The following is a 20,541-nucleotide window of genomic DNA, read 5'->3' on the forward strand; positions in this document are numbered from 1 at the left end:
GATGTTTGTGAGAAATCCCACAGTGGCCATGGCTCTCTGTGGAACACAGCTGAATCCATTTGTGTCATTGCCAAGGTGAGATGAATCTCATCTTTGGAGACTACTGACATGTTTTTCTTTTGTTTAATGGAGCCTGAGGCTGCCAGAGGTCTCTGGAAATAGGGATTCTAGGCATGTTTCCACTGAGTTTATGTGCTAATCCTGCTGTGATCAAGTTACTGAAGCAGCCACTTTCCAAAAACAGTATTTATGAAGATGGGGTGCCTCGAGGGAATGGCCTTAATTCTTCCTTTAGAAATACAGGAGAAGGGATTGTGAAAGCTGAGGTGCACAGCTGGTATTGGGCCTATCCAGCACCTGCTTCTTGCATCCTTCTAAAAGGTCAATTAACAAATGTGGAAAAAGTGACTGGACCTAAAGAAAACAAATTGCTGATGTTTTCAAAGGCAACACTCTATCTGTTTTCAGTTATTAAAAATACACCCTGTTCCTCTCAGTCTGTGCTGTGTTAAGATGTATGATTCCATTCTGATTTGATAAAAACCTAATCATGACCAAATACCTCAAAATCCAGAAAAGCACCAAAATTTCAGGGACCAAATTCTTCAGCCACTGCATCCATCAGCCTGTTTCACTAGCTTCAATGGGGAAAAGCTAAATTTCATCATGCAAATAGTCTGATCCCAGCTGCTCATCAGCAGATCACCTGCCACAGACCCAGAAATCTCACCCAAAAAATTTCAAATTTTTGCAAGTGGTTTGCTGTTTCTGGTAAGATCAGAAGAACTTAAGAATCCTTTGTCCTGTAATGTCACTCCAAAGAAAATGAAGAGGCACTTAAAGGGGGAAGAATAAAAACTCAATGGAAAAGAGCTTCAAATACTCCAGAGTCCAACAAAACAACTCCATGACAGGGAAGAATGCACTCAATAATTTACATAATTAAACCTTTAAAAAGCAGTCTTGCCAATAAAGATCTCTAATAAATATGTCATTTTTTTGTTTACAATGCTCCTACAATTTACAATTAGTTCTGAATAATCATTTTGCCCTACTTATTTTTGCAATTATCCAGCCATCCCAGAGCCATAAACACTTCGTGGTGACCTCTAGCTGGAGGTTTTTGTGTTGGTAAAGTCAATGGCTGCATAAATAATTGCAATGACCATGTTGTTTTTCCAGGTACAAGGCTGTTACAGATGCCTGTTCTCTGCAGCCTGATATTGATTTACTGCCATTTGGTGACCAGACAGAAATTGGAGAAAGGGTAAATAATGTGAATGCTTTAATCTCTGCTTGACCTTTGTATTAAGAAGACACTCCCTGATGTCATTCAGACTAGTGACATCACTTCTAGTCTGTATTGGGCTGCCAAACTGGTAAATAATTGTAATTGACCAAGGGTTGCCACAAAAGAAGTTGAAATCTCTTCTGCTTCTTCAGCTATTTCTCAAATGGGATTTCTTGGCCTGAGTCTCCCATATTTTGCTTGCAGAATTTGATGCTGGTATTGGTTACATTTTTTCAATCTAAAAAGCCTACTGTGCTCAGAGCAGCTCTTCATAATTTACACTCACCCATGAACAATAACTTTTATTCTGATATTATATGAGGATTATGCTTGTTTATCAATAGAACTAGCATTTTAATGAAGTTTTTTTTATTTTTATTGGAACTCTATAATTGTAAAAAACCACATTTCCAAAGGCCTGTCATAATGTTTATTCAAAGATGCCTATTTCTGATCCATTTTACTCATTAGGGGATTAATTTAAGTGGAGGCCAACGACAGAGAATCTGTGTAGCTCGAGCACTCTACCAGAACACCAACATTGTCTTCTTGGTAAGATTTTTCTTTTTCACATGGAGTGTGGGAAGTTAGTAATAAAACTGTAATTCCATATCTTTAGTTTATGTTTAGAAGACCTCTGGGGACTTGTATTCAACTCCAAAACCCAATTAAGAGATAGGAAATAAGCGTCCATCAGAGGCAGCATCAAAACATCCTGGGAGACTGGTGAAGGTGGGAATTGCTGCACAGATTAACACTGGAAGAGTGGAACAGATTGTCTTCTCCTTGCTCTCAGTGGTGACCTACAATCAGCAGAGTCCTACAGAAATCAGCAGGATTTCTGATAAGGAACCATAATGAACAGTATGAGGGCTCAGCACTCTCCTGCAGACTGCTGTGGAGCTGGACAGACTGCCCCTTATCTATTATTAATTTCAAGGCATATCAGGAATTTCGGGAGGTTCATGAAGGGGCTGTTTGAACCTCTTCAAAATTAAGTAGAGACTTCTTGAAGAAAAAGTGTTTCCATACTGATATCCTTATCTGAATGTTGCCTTATTTCCAGCCACACTCACTCAAAGTGAAGACCAAGCATGTCTGTAGTTTAGTTTGGAGGAAATGAGAAGAGTTGCTAACTCTAATGTAATTTTCCTGTGCCAGTTTCACATCAAAATTGGGCCCAAGCTTGTATTTGGAACCTGGCATTTTCAAATTTGGATGGGAAATTTCAGTTCTGGTGATCCTGCACTCTGTCAGTTGAGGCACCAGCACTGCACGCAGCCAGACACAAAAAACGAAACTGAGTCCATTGTTGTGAACTGAAGAGCAGTGGATTCCAGCTCACTGGAGTGCAGCCCTCTGACTGGGTCCTAGTCACTAGAGACAGATGAAACATCAGTAAAGACAGATGCTTTTTTAAAATAAATACTATTTTAGGAATAATCCTCGCTGTTGAATCCTGTTCTAGTATTTTTCAATTTGATGTGATTGCAGGATGACCCATTCTCTGCACTGGACATTCACTTGAGTGATCACTTAATGCAGGAAGGGATTTTGAAGTTCCTGCAAGAAGACAAGAGGACTCTTGTTCTGGTCACACATAAATTACAATATCTGCCACATGCTGACTGGGTAAGAGAAGAGGTACCAGGGGAAAAATTGCTAAGGATGAATGTACACTTGAAGTTAACACCATAACATTTAATGGGATTATTACTTTTCCCTGCAACAGAGTCCCTCCTTTATTCCATATGCCATGTGGCTAACTGCCACTTTAACTAACACAGATTTTATAGTGGAAGAACTATTTTATTTTTACATTATTTAAGTAGATTTTGTTTTTGTTATTTGAAAAGCCTGGAGAATTTTGATCAAATTGCAAATATGTCTATCCCTTCTTTTCAGTGCTTTTTTACATGTGCAGGAAAGCATGACTTATAGGAGTTTCAGTTCATGAGCTGTGCCAGCAAACTTAAGAAGTTATTAATAAAATATTGAATAAAATGAGGACAGAAATTTGCATAATGGTATTGTCATTAATGATGAGACATGTCTTGTAGGATCCAGGTCAGTGATTATGGTATCTGTGTTGCTGAGTGCTGGGTGCTTTCTCCCCTAGATCATAGCAATGAAGGATGGAATGGTGCTTAGAGAAGGGACACTAAAGGACATCCAAAACAAGGATGTTGAGCTATATGAACACTGGAAAACTCTGATGAATCGCCAAGATCAAGAGTTGGAAAAGGTAAATGGGAGCATTTAGGCAAGCATGAGTTTTCTGCAAAGAAATATTTGTTGTTTAATTTAAAAAAAAAAAAACAAAAAACAAACTGTGTCTGAAGCAAGTTTTAAACTTGACTTTAGGGCAAAACCACATGACCTGTAAGGAGTTTTAGGGGCTGGAATAGATTTTCTAGGAAGTGTGTGGTATATCCATCATGGATGGTTTGTAAGGATGTCTTAGGCAAATAACCCTTGGAAATATGGTGCACAATTGATCCTTTGGTGGGGCAGGGGTTGGACCCAGAAACTTCCTGTGGTATCTCTTACCCTTTTATTCTGTTATTGCCATGAACATTTAGGATTCTCTAAAGACTATTTTGGAAGTTTTTATTATTCCAGAAGACAGTGAATGAAAAAATGGCAGAAAGAGAGATGGAAAGAAGTGGACAAATCTGAATTTTCTGACATTTAAATTGAAAAATACTGTATTTTTCCATTCTGTGAGTTATATGATCCACATAAAGTCTCTTTGAGGTTACTGCAGGTACTACTACAATTGGTGAACAGCTAAGCTCTCAAATTAATAAATGATCTCGCAAATTAATAAAACCTATTATTAACTAATTAATATTAATGATAACCTAATTATTTCAGGATATGGAAGCTGACCAGACCACTCTTGAGAGAAAAACCCTTAGAAGGGCCATGTACCCCAGAGAATCCAAGTCACAGCTGGAAGACGAAGATGAAGGTTTGTTTTACAATTTCACTTGAATGAACACCATATTTCATTGTCTTTCCACTTTTATAGCTGACAGTTCTTAGCAGCAAAGTGAAAATCTATTGATAACACTTGGTAACAAGAGTGGAAAGTCCAACATTTTGATCTGTTTACAACAGGACTTGTTTAAGGGGTTCTGCACATATTTCCCTGAACATTGTGCAGGGATAAGGGTGTACCAAAACAAGTCAGCTTCTTTGCTAACTCACAATGCCTGGAGTTACTGATGGGTTAGATAGAAGTACAACAACAGAAAGGATTGTAAAGAAAACAAATTGAGGTAGCTGTCAAGAGGAGGGCAACGTTTCCCTTCCTCAAGCGAGGCCTGCAGGCCTGTGAGATATATATTCTTATTATCTGGGGGAAAAAAATAAACTTCATGTTTATACACCTCTGAAATACGTATTTTCCATAGCAGAAGTCTTCCACCATTTGCCTTTCAGTAGAATGTGATCAATTATCATTTTAGTGCTCTTGATTGAAGGGAAAGTTTAACTTTTTCATGCAAACAGATGATGAAGAGTCTGGATGGAAAGGTTTGGAGGGTTTTCTAAAATATTCCAAATTACTCTGCTGAGTGTGTAATAAAAGCTGCTGAACAGGTTGGCCTGGCCTCTGCTATAAATAATGAGTAGTGAAGACTTAGTTTATAAAAAATTTTATTAATGAAACTGTGACAAGTCAAAGATTGGCAAACTATAGAATTGCTTAAAGAGCACAGGGGAACTCTTATGAAAATTGTCTGAAGTGTTTGCTGCTATTAAATGACAAACTGAATTATGACTTTAAAATTTAAATTCAAAAGGAAAAAAAAATCAACCAAATCTGGTAAAACAAGGTATAATTCTTAGTATTGAATCCAAGCTTACTTGATCAAATGTCTGAGTCACAGAGGAGGAAGAGGAAGATGATGAAGATGATAACATGTCAACTGTCTTGAGGCTCAGGACAAAGATGCCATGGAAAACCTGTTGGAGATATCTAACCTCTGGAGGATTTTTCTTGCTCTTTCTGATGATTTTCTCCAAGCTGTTGAAACACTCAGTTATCGTGGCCATAGATTACTGGCTTGCTACGTGGACATCCATGGACAATGCAAATGAAGCCAGGAATGCTGATGAGGATAAGCTTGCAGAGAAGGTGAGCCAGATCTTGGAGCCTGACAGGGAAAAAAATGAGAGAAAACATGTTCTGAAGTAATTATTTGCTGTTCATCTAGAAGTCAGCTGGATTGAAATGACAGGTAGATTATTATACAGGATGGACAAATTCTTAATGTTAAAAGAAGGCAATTCAAATTTTATCAATCTTTTTTGAACATGCAAAACTGAAACAGAAGCATGTTTGAGGGTAGAAAAATGGCCTTTCAAAGGAAGGAACCTTACACTAAACTTTTCCATCTGGATTTTATAACTGGTCTTCTAAGTCAATGACCCCACTTTCCTAAGTACTGGCTGTTGAGTAGTGTCCTGCCAGAAAAAAAATAATGGAAGTCTTCAATTGTACTGCTTAAATACAATCTGCTTATAGTTGTAAATTTGACTCATGTACAGTATCTCACTGGAATCCACTTACTAAACTTTCAGAAGGCTTTAAATGTGTTATAACCCTGGCAGATCAGTTTAGGATTTGCACTGGGAATTTTATGATGCTTGAACTTAATAAAGTGGAACTTCCCAACATCTCTCAGATGCCTTAATTCTTGAGATGTTCTACTTGGGTCCCCTAAGTTTCTTGGCTAACAATCCTTTGTATTTGTCCACATAGTCAGTCTTCACAGTTCTAAGAACTACCATTTCAAGGTCTTGAGGGGTAGAATAGAGCGAGGGATCTTAGAACTGCCAGAACTTCTAATTACGTGAACTTGATGAATTGCAGTTCCATCATAGTTCTTTTATATCCCAAAGATGATCTATAATTATGTAATATAAGAGATTAGTATCAGGTACCCTGGGAACTTCCTAGCAGGAAAGAGAAATGGGTATTTATTTCTAGGATTGATGTATTTGTCATTCTATTAGACTTATCATGTAGCTGTCTTCAGCATCCTCTCTGGAGCCGGGATTGTCCTTTGCCTTATCACATCCCTGACTGTGGAGTGGATGGGCCTCACAGCAGCCAAGAACCTACACCACAATCTCCTCAACAAGATCATCCTCGGGCCAATCAGGTGCAGCAAAAATTATGCCCCTGCAAAGCTACATGGTCAAAACCTGTCCTCTTGTAACTGCAAGGGTACTCCTATGAAAAGATCTTGTATTTGACCTGTTTTCTTCAAGGTCTCAAAAAGTGAAAATAGTTAGTGAGGTAACTGGGGGGGGGGGGTCGGGGGGAACATTCCAAGAGAGAACATGTGAGATTTTGCCCCTGTTTATTATCTGGCTGAAATGTGTCAGAAAGCTGGCACCCCTTCAGGGCTGGGGCGTCAAGGGCAGCTCTGAGGGCAGTTCAGGCTCCAGGGCACCCAGCTCCATCTCTGAGCCATGGCCATGGTGTCAAATCATGTCGACACCAAGGCTTCTTCTATGAACAATAGCCAGGGTCTCAAAGGCAGCAGGATGGCCAAAAGGGTGCCTGGATAACAAATAAAGTTATTACAGTGAAACATTTGGGGTTGGTGCCCCTTAGAAGGAGGCTGAGCAGCAGCCAGGAACAGGCTGTGATCTTTGGAAGGGATCTTAAATCCTGATGGAGCAGGAAAGAAAGATCAGGACACAAGACAGAAGGTTTTTGGAAGAGGAGACAAAAGTTTTTTTCAGGGGAAAATGCCAAAAGAAGCATTTAGAAGGTCAGGATGCAGATAAGATGATGTGGTATGTTACTCATATTTACTGCTTGGTTTAGGACAATGGCTGTACATAGCTCTGGGGTCTGTCTGACTGGACTTTTAATCCAAAACTAGAATTCCTTTACAGGTAACTTTTTGGTTTTAATTTGTCCAACAGGTTCTTTGATATGACTCCGCTGGGGCTGATTCTAAATCGCTTCTCTGCTGATACAAATATCATTGATCAGGTAGATGAATCAATATATTCTGTTTTATTATCCTGGCTTTGCAAATTTTCATGTAGATACTGAATAAGATGATGTACTAAAATATTCAGTAGGGAAAGGTATAGCAAAACCACGCTCTGGGAATGATAAGAGGGACACTCAAAGTAAAAAGTACACACACTTGTAGTAATGAGGACTGGTAACCATTAAAATAAACATAATGGGAGGTGGTGGCTCTTAATTTCTTCATATGCAGACTGGTTGCTTCTGGTGGAAGATCTGGATTAAGAAAACATCAGATTTTGGGCTCAAACCAGGAAACAAAGTAGAATAGAACAACTTTGAATATGTGGGAGTGGATGTGATAAATAAATGTTCCACCCTGGCTGCAGCACATGTGGATTTAGAGCATTCAGGGAGAGGAAGGGCTGCTTTCACTATGGCTGTGCGTTAAAATTTTTGGATGAACAATAATCCGGAATGTAAGGTTGGTGGGAACATGGAATAAAAATGATGAGACTCTGAGTCAGAGCATTCTATTTCTCTAAATGTCTGGAATATCAAGAACAATTCTCTCTTCCTTGCCTGATATATAAATGAGGTGGAAATGGCTCCTATTTCCCCATGATCTTTGAAACTCTGACCTTTAGAAAGCAAAAACCTACTGACTAATTTTTTAACCCCTGTACCTTTGCCTATGAGACCCACAGAAACAGAAAGACTCCTGATATTAGGAGAATATCATTGAGTGCATAGTGGTATTATTCCACTTTTCCTATAGGAAAAGGCTTTTAGTGGTACTTACAGGGATTTTTGCATCATGGATGTTTTTCATTTCCCACTAGCACATCCCTCCCACGCTGGAGTCTCTGACCAGATCCACCTTGCTCTGCCTGTCAGCCATTGGGATGATCTCCTATGCCACTCCATGGTTCCTTGTGGCCCTCGTGCCCCTGGGCATAGCATTTTATTTTATCCAGAAATACTTCAGGGTTGCTTCCAAGTACGTATTAAAGAACCTTCCTGAAAGTTTCCTCCATGAAATATTGTACATATGAACTGTGGCAGAACAGACAGTGAGGTTGTAGGAGCCAAAAAAGGGGGAAATGTCCATGGCATCCTGCTTTTGATCCTGAGGCACGAGTTTGAGACATGCACTGGAGAATATTTTCAACTGACCTGGCTATAAATGGGGTATTTGAGGACGTAACACCAATTGAATCAATTTTTTTGTCCCTAGAGTCACATGAGCATGAATTTTATTAATCAACTGAGCTTGCATCTGGTCCAAACTCCTCTTTGACATTTGAGGGTTAGTAGAGAATGGAAAATAACTCCCTGGATTAACATCAACAATAGCTTTTCCTTCATATTGGGGAAAAAAGCTCCACAGAAAGTCATTTCCACTGTACAGTGTTTCATATTCAGGGTGGTTTGGCTGGGTGTAAAGAGTACAGTTTTTCAGCAAAAAGCAAGTCATGCTTCTAGTGCTAAATTCATTCTATAATTTCATAAAACATCTTCAGCAAGCCATTTAAAGTTTTTTCTTACATTCAATCCATTAATCTTTTGTTATCAGCCAGAATCTTCCAAGAAGATTTATTTATAAGAAAACTCTGTAATCACAATTCACAAACCAGAAATGTTTAATTCTGAAATAATTTGCTTAACTTCACTGAGATTTTTCAGAAACCTTGTTCTTGCCCCACCAAGCCTCCAAACTGAAGCTGTACGTGGCAGCACACCAGATCTCAAGGTGGCTGATGAATTAGGAGACATGGTTTTCACTCTCAAATTAATCTGTTAAATTAAACTCTTTTAAATCACTTGAGAGGCATTCAGACTTGACTTGTGTTCTTTTGATGCACAATAGAAATTAAAACATCCAATTTATTTCTATAAAAATTAGTCTTGGGGAATGTAGGATGAAGGAATAGCTTCAGCAAGTATTTGTAACTCACTTGCATGCAGTCCTCTGCAGGCATATAAGCCTCACTAATTTTTAGAAATGCAAATATTTACAGTATTTCTTGCAGCACTTTGACTCTTTGTTGTATTTTCCATTACATCTTTCGAAAACTTCTGTGTATTTTCCATCATACATTTGAGAGATATTTATCATCAAAACATCAGCAGCAAATTCAGTTCTGTGTGCTGCAACATCCAGCATCATTGAGCAGTTGTTTCTCCTGGCCTATTTAATACAGTGTGCAAAATTAGTAGGATTTTGATAATAAGTTTTAATCTCTCATGATCTGGACTCTCTTCTGTTTGTACAACTGGCTGCTATGCCAATGGCAGAGTGTTACAGAAAGATGTATTTTTTTTCTGTGGCTTGGAAAATGTTCCTGCTTCAAAAGACTGGAACTTTTTGGACTTAAATATTGTTGCTCCATGCAGGTCTTGGAAGTGCCATTGCTGAGTAATTAGGGAAATTTATCATTCATATTATTTCTCTGTCAGTGCTGTCTCTGCTACAACCGATGTTAACAGCACAAAGAGAAGATCTGCTATTGTCTGTTTTATTTTATTTTCAGTTGTGGTACTTCCAGATATGGAGAATGAGGCCAGGTTTATCTGGAAATACAGCTCCTTTTTTAGGCCAGATGTTATCATAAAATATATAAACTTCCTGATACATAGACCCTAGCTATTATATACCTGACCTAAGAGCCACAAATAGCACTCTGTAAAGTTTAAAATCAATGGTTCTGAATTTAAGTTAATTTTATTAATATATCAGAATCTGTGAGAATAAAAGGTAATTAGGATCTGTCTTAAATGGACAGCAGGTTTTTATCCAGGAGACACATGATAATGTCATTATCCCTGGGGAGACAATAGAAGCTTAAGTGACCAAAAGTAGATGGAGAGGGCAGCTGAGAGAGGATTCAAAGGCTCCTGTGGTGAAAAAGGAATGTAATATTCTCGTGCCAGTGTCTTTCTGTACTATAGAAATACTATTTTGTGTGATCCTGAAAAAAGTATGTGCAATACACAGAATGTCTATTGTTGTCTGCTGTGCAGCAAAATTTCTACAGACAATGTTTACATTGTAATGGTTGTCTGCTGTTTTTTATGCTCCCAGGGACCTCCAGGAACTTGATGACAGCACCCAGCTCCCTTTGCTCTGTCACTTCTCTGAGACAGCTGAAGGCCTTACCACCATCAGAGCATTTGGGTAAAATTTGTAAAACAAATTATTAGAGGGAGGCTTGGGGGTCAGGCTGGCCTGTGCAGCTTCCTTGGAGCATGTCTGAGGGCAAACTGTTGATTTTGATGAACTTCATTAAGGTATCTCAAAAAAAAGAGAATAGATTTTTTCCTGTTGCTTTGCCATGCCTCTTAAACATTTTGCGTATTTTCAGTAACACACACATATTGGTGTTCCACTGAATTAAAGATGATCATGTTTTTAAGATATGATATTTAAACTTTTAATGAGTCTATTTTAACCATGCCATTAACCTGGACAGCAGGGAGCTATGTTTTCCAAGCAGGCAGAGGCACTGCCCCTTCAAACCTGCTGCTATGTCCAAGTGCCCCTGAATCAGCTCTGTGTTCAACCCACTTCCCAAGCAGGGAGACATCATTATGGCACTCTCCAGCTGAAAGGCAGTGTGCAACGTGAGGCACTTTCCGAGAAAATTGCAGCAGAACAGAACTTGATCTTAATATTGTAAAACCTCCCTTTGTTAATCAAAACTGAAAAATACATCCCCTAAGATCTGGAGAGTTTTGCCAGCTTTCCATGCATATATTTTCTCTCTACTACATGAAATATTGGCCAAACTGTCCTCCTGTGTTCACTCCATTATGGTTATCATGACTCTGTCAAAGTGCCAGCTTGAGTTTTTTCCCCCAGTAACTGCACCTTGCACCCATTCTGCACTATGCAGAATTCCAAACCAGAGCAGATCCCACTGCAATGCCATTTCCACACCTGTTTGATCAGCTTAAGGCTGTTTCCTCAAGTCAAGCTACACTTTAGGACCTCAACCAGTAAAGCCTGTGGAAGGACAAGCAAAAACATTGTTGTGTTGAAGAGATGTGAGCCAGTGGTCAACAGGAAATGCTTTAACAAGCTTTATCAACAGAATGATGTTGAATGAAACAGGAAGTCATCATTAGGGCCTGATGCTGATGTACGCAGAGTACCTCCTGAGAGGTTCAGAGTGGCCTTTCTCACCTTGTCTCCTGAGGAAGACAAAGGAACTTAGCACTTTCTCAGTGCTTTTTTGCCTCACAAAAAGGCAACGTGGGCTTGGATGGCAGAGAGCAAAAGGCAGCCTGAAGGCACCCCAACAGTTGAGTTTTTCAGGATCTCTGGTGCTAATCGAAGCTATTTAATTTTCCTGCCTGTGCTCCACTGCCCACCAAACATGAAGATTCCTGCATTTTTTGTCTGCAAACTCATATTTACTGATAGTCCTGTTAGTCATTCTCTGCAGTTTGGGTTCAGTATGTTCCAGGATAAAACTGAGCAGCTCCTCACATAACTTACCACAAAGCAGTACAGTTGGATCAGAGAGCAATCTCAGTGACCTTTGCTGTTCATCATCTGACAGGATAAAAGTCTGAAAGTGCCCAGAAGATGAGCTGAACGTGGATGAAAACACAGATTGAGCATGTCAGATTTTCCATTAAGAGAGCAGTGGTTTTGTTGCCAGGAAGGCAGATGAGCAGAGTAGTCAGTGTATCCTTGCTCCTCCCCACATCATTACTGTTACCAGTTGTTCTGGGGAGGTTGTTTGTCATGTTTACAAGCTCTGCAGCGGGAAATAGAATGTCAGTGGGAAATAGCAGGGAATACAAAGGAAGTTTTTGGAAGAACATGTGTTACAGGTGCTTCACAGCAGGGCCCTGAGACTTTGAAATGGAAGATAAAACAGACACTGAGCGGCTGAGTGAAGTTCAGCTGGTTTATTCAAGTGAGGGTATTCAGCAGACAATAGAATATGGAACAACAACATGGTTTCCATCTGACTGTACAAGGCTCCATGAATTTATACACTGGTACCAATAGAGATTTCCCTTCCCCTCCCAGTGTGTACTTTGGCTCTTCAGTGCTCTGGCATCCTTGCACTGGTTTTTAAATCTGATGGCATTGTGTGGGGGAGAGAGGAACAAGTGACAGTGGAGGTAAAACCACTCATTTTTGTAATTTAGAGGTGATCCATAGCTCTCCCTGAATGTAGTTTCTGAGTTGCAAAGTGTGACTGGTTGAGAAAACAGCTGAGCTGAGTAGCTGAAAGGTTTGATTTATAGATCACTACATCCACGTTACCTGAAACCTTAGGGATGTTGAAACCTTCAACCCTGTTGAAGAGCCCTAAGGCTGGCCAGGTAACTTCTGAAATCAGGTTTAAGCTGACAGGGGAGCCCTGTACCTTTGCTAGCGGCTTATGAGGAGGAGCTGAGGGGCCACAGCAGCACTCACCTGTGGGAGGGAGGAGTGGACTGCAATGCAACGCTATAAAAAGTGGATCAGCTCTGGGAAACAAAACATTTCCCAGCACCCTGGCATTGCAATCTCTTTGAGGGGACAGCCTCTGGTCCAAACCCTTGTCCAACAGAATTGCTTGTCAAACAAATTCCTCCCTACTCCATATGTTGCTCTGGCTATGGGGAGCTGTGGCAGCAGATACGCATCCTCAGGGAAGAGCTTTTGACCCAAACTTCGGCAAAAACAGAAGGGCAAAAGGTTTTGGGCTGGGGGGAGGGGAGGCAGAGCAGAGTTAATGCTTCACCCTTTTGTGTATGAGTGTGTAATGTGTTGTAATGTAACAACTTTGGTCTCGGCAGGCACGAAGCCAGATTTAAACAACGTATGCTGGAGCTGACGGACACGAACAACATTGCCTACTTATTTCTGTCAGCTGCCAACAGATGGCTGGAGGTCAGGACGGTACGTTCAGTTTTGTCCCAGCCATGGTTTTGAAACCTTGGAAGCAAACAGAGACTTTGCCTGATGCAGAGAAGATAATAACGAGTATTAATCTCGTGAGGAGATTATACACACAGTTCCTTAAAATAGATCAGGATTGTTATGTTAAACCCAGAGGGTTTTTTCAGCTTTCTTGGCCAGGAGTAAGAAAATACAAGTCTGCCTCATCTGCTGCTGCTGTGCTGTCTAGCGTCTGAAGAGAGTGCAAGAACAAACATTTACATAACTTCAAACAAGGCTTTCTCTACTACTGTGCAGCATCCACAGACCTGCCACAGCAGGAACTGCTTTCAAGGCAGAATGTGGCTTTTCAGTGGTTTTGTGAACTGTGCCATCCTTCTGCCAGTGCTGTTTTAGGCACACTGATCTCCCAGGTTTGAACTATCTCTCCAGCAGCAGGTTTCATCCCACGGCTGTAAGCTAAACCCTTGCAAGGCCATGTTGTTTGTGGTTTTATCGTTTAATACCACAGAATACAGCAGAACTAGATTCCAGAAAGAAAATGACAGCAGGGCACAATGCAGCCACTGACAGTGACACAGGCTCCTGGTTTTTGGGGGAGCTATGAGGGACTTTCCTGATCTGTGAGGCAAGAAGAGGCAAGCAAAGTAACTGTGATTCCCTTATTTATCTGAAACAGAAAGAGCAGTGAATAAACAGAGCAGTGGCCTGATTCTGCTAGACATAAATAGCAACAGGCATGATTAATCCTCACATCAAAGACTATATATTCACCTTCTTTTCCTGTTGGAGCAACAAAGTTACTCTCCATTTCTCATGATGGCAAGGCTTTCCCTTCAGCTCGAAGCTTTCAGCTTCTTACAGCATCCAAGGTCAGCTGAAATTGCTTCCAAATCTAAGACAGATAAATAACAGAGCAACAGCCAATCCTGGAACACGCCTGCTAATGTCTCACAGTCTTAGACTTGCTTACATGCAGAATGAATTTGGTCCAAGAATATGCCTCACCTCATCAGAGCATTAGAAATAATGTGGTCTTGCCAAGGAATAGTTCAGTTAGCTCTGCCTAGTGGCACAGTGGTACTAAGAGCACCAAAAAGTTTGTGGGATTTAATAGCAGCTGTTAAGTCCTGTCCAAGCTGCTGATGGAGGTTCAAAACCATTGTGCTTGTAATTCTCCATAGGTGTGAGTCACAGAATCCCAGAATCACAGAGTGGTTTGAGTTGGGAGGGACCTTGAAGCTCATCCAGTTCCAACCCCTGCCAGGGGCAGGGACACCTTCCACTCTCCCAGGTTACTCAGAGCCCCATCCAGCCTGGCCTTGGACACTGCCAGGGATGGGGCAGCCACAGCATTTCTGGGAAATCTGTGCCAGGGCCTCACCATCCTCAGAGGGAACAATTCCTTCCTTGTATCCAATCTAACTCCTCCCTCTGTCAGTTTGAATCCATTCTCCCCTAAAATTTGAGTCTGTATTCTGCTCATCAACACATTTTATAGACAGATGAACTAGGCAGCCCTCATTTCAAATCTCAGAAGGAAAGATTCCTGACAGGGCACTATCAAACAGGAGGAGAAAAATGAATGGAAAATTTGATCCAAAGTAAATGTAATGTAGGCAGCAGATACCAACTATATCCCATTAATGAGCACCTTGACTCCATGAGATGACATGTTGCATAACTTCAAACCTGAGATAGGCATCAAGAAAATGGATTCCAGCTCCTGCAAAGCTTCTGCCAATAAAACATGTGGATGACCTGTATAAATTCTAGCAAAAGCCTTCATGGACTTTGTGAAGTCAATGATACTTCCTTTTTTTGAGGAGGCAAACCCATATTTCAGAAGACCTGAAGGAGAGTGAAGAGACTGGAGTTGATTTGTTTTAGTGCTGGGAATTAGGGGTGTCACTGTTATATCCTTTTCATGATTCTTTTTAAAATATGTTTATTAGATTTTTTGATCCCTGCTCTTTTTGGGGTGGCCACCATGGGATGCCCTAGCCCAAATGGATTTTCAGCAATTACTGGCCTGTTTCAGTTGTGTTCAGCAAGTTGCTTTGAGTATTTCAGGTTGGGCATCACAACGATGACCTTTTCCAGGGAAAAAACCAAGCCAAAATTAAGGACTAGGTGTCATTATATAAATAATTCTTGGTAAAGCAAAACTGCTCCGCAGGTAAAGAAATGTTCTGGTTGCTGCATTTTTCCCCTTTTTTGTCCCCCTGTCTCTCATTCCAGGATTACCTGGGTGCTTGTATTGTCCTGACTGCTGCTGTCACTTCCATCACCGAAGGGCCACACTCAGGCTTTGTGGGGCTGGGTCTCCTGTACGCTCTGACGGTACGTGCCAAGGCCAAGTGTAAGAACTTGCAGACCAACACATTATTTTTATAATATTTTTATGTGTACATGGTCATCTCCCAGCTTTCTTCATCTTGAAAAAAAAAATCCTGAAAATAATGGACTCGAGCCAGAGCTGAGGGAGTTCAGGGCAACTTGGACTTGCTTCAGGTTTTATGAGCCAATTAAAAAAACACAACCATTCCCAGGCCCTGCGTGCTCCGAAGCGGAGCAGGAAAATTAAAAATGCGTAAGAGGACCTGCTGTGCACTCTGTTTTGTACAACACACTGCTGGTTCCACCTCTACATGGCAAAAGCTGCCAGGAAATACAGATTGTCATCATCTGGGTAATTTTTAACCAAAGATCAAACAAAATAATTGCCGAAGAAACAGAATTAATGGTTTTGCCTTTGGAGGAAAACTACTGAGATGCCCAAGATTGTCCATGCAATTGTGAATGGATTTGGGGATTGGGACCTTTGTGGGCATGGTTCATCATGCCAGGTAGCACTAGGAATTCAGAGGCGATGGAGTCAGAGATGACAAGGTTGTGGTGGTCCAGTAGCTGGTTACTTTTGCCACTGTCATTAGCAGTGAGAAGAAGGAACAGTATTTTAGTATACCTGGCTGCAAGAGAGGCTGAGTGTTTATCATGAGCACAGAATGAATGACAATCACCACAGAAAGTAGAAATATTACTGAATGAACCACAAGTGTGGGGACAAAGGCAGGATGATGACAGTGGCAGGAAAAACTTTTGAAACCATGGCTGGCATGGCAAAAATCTGGCTGCTTTGAAGCACTGCTGTGAGGGAGGGATAAAGGTTTGGGTCTAACACTGAGATCTGTCTTTGCATATAAATGCTGGTGAGCCCGTGGCTACAAAAGAAAGTCCTCAGCAGCTGCCTTAGGGTGGCCTTAGATCCCCTCTGTGCTGCTGTTGCAACAGTGTGAGAATCTGTCAACAACAGAGAATCAGTCCCAGGGCTTCAGCTTCACTCTGAAAACATTCCTGGTAATGCTGCTTCATTAGCAGGGATCTGGAAGCGCCAGGATGTCTGTATCATCATTGGCTTCTTTGTTTTAGCCTGTATTTGCAAACAGTTCATTAGTGTGAAATAGGCATGTGCTGAAGTCTGGCACAGAAGGTGAAGAAGAGCTGTAGCCAACAAGTGATCACCTGTCTCTCTCCTCCCCCACAATAACCCTGATGAACTTTTGAAGGCAGCTGGATCATTACCTGTGTCCCCTGACATAATTTTTTTAATAATTTCTCTTTGAAGCTCAGAGAGGGCTGATATTTGGACCTGGATGAGAGAAAACTGTTTGTACCAAGGTTGTGTTTACATCCTGAGTTTATTCTCTCCTCTTTTATAAACACTGCCAACTCCCTTGCACAACTGTGAGGAAGCCTGAGATACTGGGAAGAGCTTTTTGGCTGCCAGATTGTGTTATCAAATCTGCCAGATCTAGGATAGCAGCCTGCCACTGCAAGCAGCAGTTCCACAATGTTTTGCTCATCTGCAAACTTTCCCATTTCTGTAACTTCCTAACTCAAAAGCTGGACACCAAATGAGCAGGTTTCTGAACATGAAGGAGAGAATACCCCATCAAGAACTCTATCTCAAGGATAAAGCAAGCAACCAAGTCCTCTAAATTAACAACAATTTTTTCTGAATCTCAGTTAAAATTATTTACCATTCTCTTATTGCATCAGTATTAGGTTAGTGGTAAAGAAGTGAGACTGGGTGATTTATTCTTAATAAAGTCCTTATTTGGCACCCACCAAAAAAAAATGGCAAAGCCTTTCTCTGAATATGTTTCTGCATAAGGTGTTTTTATTTTTAAGTTTCTAAACCTTCATTCAGGTACATAAAATATCTCGATTTTTAATGGTTCTTGGCAATCTTCCTAATAAGAGGATTTTTTTATAGAAGCACCTGAATACCGACTTAGGAAACAGATTTCCAATCTTCAGCCTTAAATAGTAAGTCCTAGAAAAGAGTTTGTCTGAGCTACTGAGTATTGTTAGAGAACTAATCATCAACTATTATCTACTAAAAGTATTACCTTTACTATTGATTTTATTATTGATCAAATCCTTTTCATCACAAATGAGAATAAAAACCAGGAAGGAAATATTGCTGAACTGATAACACATTTTTTCCCTCATATATTTCTATGCTAAAAACTTCTCATATTTTCCACAGAGATAAATGGATTATCTAAATATGCACAGGCAGAAACAGAAATGAAATTATCATAAAATCTTTTCAATATATTTGCAAATGGCGAACTTCCTTAATCTTTAGTTGCAGTCTTCAAAAGATTAGAATATATATAATAGAAAATATTTCCAAGCAGCACTTTCAATTTTGGTTCTTTTCTGTGTTTGTGTGCTTAAAGAAGACATGTTTTAGTGCTGATTATTAGATGCTGAAAACAAGAGATTCCCTCAATCAGTCAGAGTTTAGGTACAACTTTTCTATACTTCTCCTTCAAAAAACAAGGATGAGAATACCAAGCACTAAATTACTGTCTTAGGGCTAATAGTGTTGGAGTATGACTGTCTTCTTACAGATTTGATGCTGTTGCACTGGGTCTTGAACTGTTGTAATGTTGAAAAGAGTCCCACTGTGCTGGGTCAGGCCAAGGATTTTCATAAGTGTATCCAACCTTTATTTCCAAATGGGTAGATGAACAGAAAAAAGGCTGAACCCTGTCCTTGTCTTCGTTTTATGATGCAGATAACCAACTACCTGAACTGGGTAGTGAGGAATCTGGCTGATCTGGAGGTGCAGATGGGTGCAGTGAAAAAAGTACACAGCTTCCTGAACATGGAGTCTGAGAACTACGAAGGCTACCTGGGTATTGCTCTCTAATCCTTTTGGGGCTTTACATGGTCATGTGAAAGAATGGTAGACTTGGTCATGCAAAATGTACACACCTCTCTGGCCAAAATCTGTTCTCACTGAGGTGTAGTAACAGCCACTGGTGTGAGTGACAAGGATAGCTAAAAGGAGCTATGAAATATGTTGCTCATGTTAGTCAACATGAAAAAAAATCCTATCAAAGGAGACAGAGCAGGATCCTGTAGTACAATCAGAAAATTCTGCAGTTATAGATGAGATGAACGAAACACCCATATAAGTTATTCAGAAAACAAAAATAGGGATAAAAATTAGAAATGTCACATGCTTCAAAATCTCTGATCTTTGTAGCAGGTGGGGACTACAGGATAGGGCCATGTTGGCAAGCAGATCTCAGCTACTCTTCTCTGAGCTTCACATTGGAATTCGTGCTCCACACACTTCAAATTGGCTTTGATTGCTATTTTAGAAGTGGTTGAAGTGCAAGCAAAGGCTTGTAGGTCAAGAAGCTTCCCTGCAAAGCCAAGCTCCTTAGTCCAGAGACAAAAGCTGATGTGTATTCGCAAATCAGGATGAAACACGAGCTGTGATAATGTCAACAGCTCACATTGCGTGGCAGTAACAACTTCCTTCCTCAAGCTGCCCTTCCTGTGCTGGTCGCTGATCCAAGGCCACATTAACACTGCCCTGACACCACGTTCTCTGCTCGTTTGGCTTCTCCCTGTTGCAGTGCCAAGAGATGCTTTAGTATCTGTCCTCTCTCCCCATGTGTGGAGATCTGGAAGCCAAGTGCCTGCCAGGCAGTTCCCAGCCCAGCCTCCCCTTGACAGCGAAATGGGGCTCCATTTCTCCAGTGGCTTAAAGGAAGGTGCCCAGGCAGAAGAGAGAGGGAAAGGGGACTGTCATAAAGGGTGACCCTCTGGCAGCACTCATTTCAGTTTGTTTTTCTGTAACTATTTCAGATCCCTCTCAGGTCCCCAAAGACTGGCCCCAGGAGGGGGAAATCAAGATTGAAAATTTGTGTGTTCGCTATGAAAACAACCTGAAGCCTGTTCTGAAGCATGTGAAGGCCTATATCAAACCAGGGCAAAAGGTATCATATCAAGCAAGTGCCCATCATCCTCATTCTGCTGCAGATCCTTTGTTACTGTGTTTTCCTTTCTAAAGTGCCAGAAGAACAAGATTAACAACTTGCAGCGGCAGATATATACATTTACAGTCCTCTCAGAGGTCCCTGGGCACAGATCAAGAACTTACTCTGATAAAAGCTTACTCTTGGCTGGGATCAGTTTTTCTTCTGAGTGTCCCATGTCTTTCCAAGTCCATTTTCCTTGCATAAAAGTGAGCCTAGATGGCAGATAAATTAGAGGAACATCAAAGTGTACTGTGTAAAAACACAAGTGTATCTCACATTTCAGCATGCAGTGTCATTGGCATCCTGGTTAAAATACTGAAATGCTCCCGGGACAAGTCCTTGTGATGAGGGGCAGGAAAGGGGAGTGCGCTCGCTGTGCTGTTTTGTGTTTTCCCTAGTGTGCCACCTGCCCTTGGGAAGGACCTTTCTACTCATCTGTGCAGCTTTCCCAAAAGAACTGCAGGTGTAAGCAAGGAGTAAGGAGTAAGTGGTAAGTGAGTACTCTGTGAGTAAGTGACATCCTCCTTTTGTTGCAGGTTGGGATCTGTGGTCGCACCGGCAGCGGCAAGTCCTCCCTGTCCTTGGCGTTCTTCAGAATGGTGGACATTTTTGATGGTCAGTTTTCCCCAGAATATGTTGTCACTCCTCAACCTGCTCCCTCCTTATTTCCTCAGAAGAAGTGAGGAGCCTTTTTGATAGTTTATAAACTGGTTCTCTGGCTCAGAAGATATTTGATTGGAAGTGTCATGCCTTCAAAGTACAAAGTGTCCTATTGTGAGTAGCACTTGGTTCTTCCAGGAAATGTTGTGCACAGATTATATTTCTAATTTTTAAAAAAAAAAAATTTGCGTATGGTCTGACAAAACAAAATGCAATTTTTGAGATAGGACAAAAAATATGTAACTCTCTGGAGTCTAAATTTCTCCCTAAAGAATGATAGCATAAACTTATTATAGCTGTCAAAATATTAGCAGAATAGAAACTAGAACTCAAC

At 40.7% G+C, this 20,541-nt stretch overlaps 1 protein-coding gene across 17 annotated transcripts in view; it reads left to right on the forward strand.

Moving 5' to 3' along the window:
• The window catches only part of ABCC9 (ATP binding cassette subfamily C member 9), a 68,506-nt gene that overhangs the window by 41,693 nt on the left and 6,272 nt on the right, over positions 1-20,541 (forward strand). For all 17 annotated transcript variants that reach the window (XM_082280152.1, XM_082280158.1, XM_082280146.1 and 14 more), the window contains 15 exons: positions 1,183-1,267; positions 1,763-1,843; positions 2,786-2,923; positions 3,411-3,536; positions 4,169-4,265; positions 5,188-5,435; positions 6,317-6,465; positions 7,241-7,310; positions 8,135-8,292; positions 10,378-10,470; positions 13,095-13,197; positions 15,439-15,540; positions 18,290-18,410; positions 19,375-19,505; positions 20,084-20,162. In XM_082280152.1, coding sequence (XP_082136278.1) covers positions 1,183-1,267; positions 1,763-1,843; positions 2,786-2,923; positions 3,411-3,536; positions 4,169-4,265; positions 5,188-5,435; positions 6,317-6,465; positions 7,241-7,310; positions 8,135-8,292; positions 10,378-10,470; positions 13,095-13,197; positions 15,439-15,540; positions 18,290-18,410; positions 19,375-19,505; positions 20,084-20,162 — 1,781 coding nt within the window. The remainder of the gene's footprint in view (positions 1-1,182; positions 1,268-1,762; positions 1,844-2,785; positions 2,924-3,410; positions 3,537-4,168; positions 4,266-5,187; positions 5,436-6,316; positions 6,466-7,240; positions 7,311-8,134; positions 8,293-10,377; positions 10,471-13,094; positions 13,198-15,438; positions 15,541-18,289; positions 18,411-19,374; positions 19,506-20,083; positions 20,163-20,541) is intronic.

This window comes from Coloeus monedula (genome assembly GCF_965178545.1).
Source record: "Coloeus monedula genome assembly, chromosome: 4".
Lineage (NCBI taxonomy): Eukaryota > Metazoa > Chordata > Aves > Passeriformes > Corvidae > Coloeus > Coloeus monedula.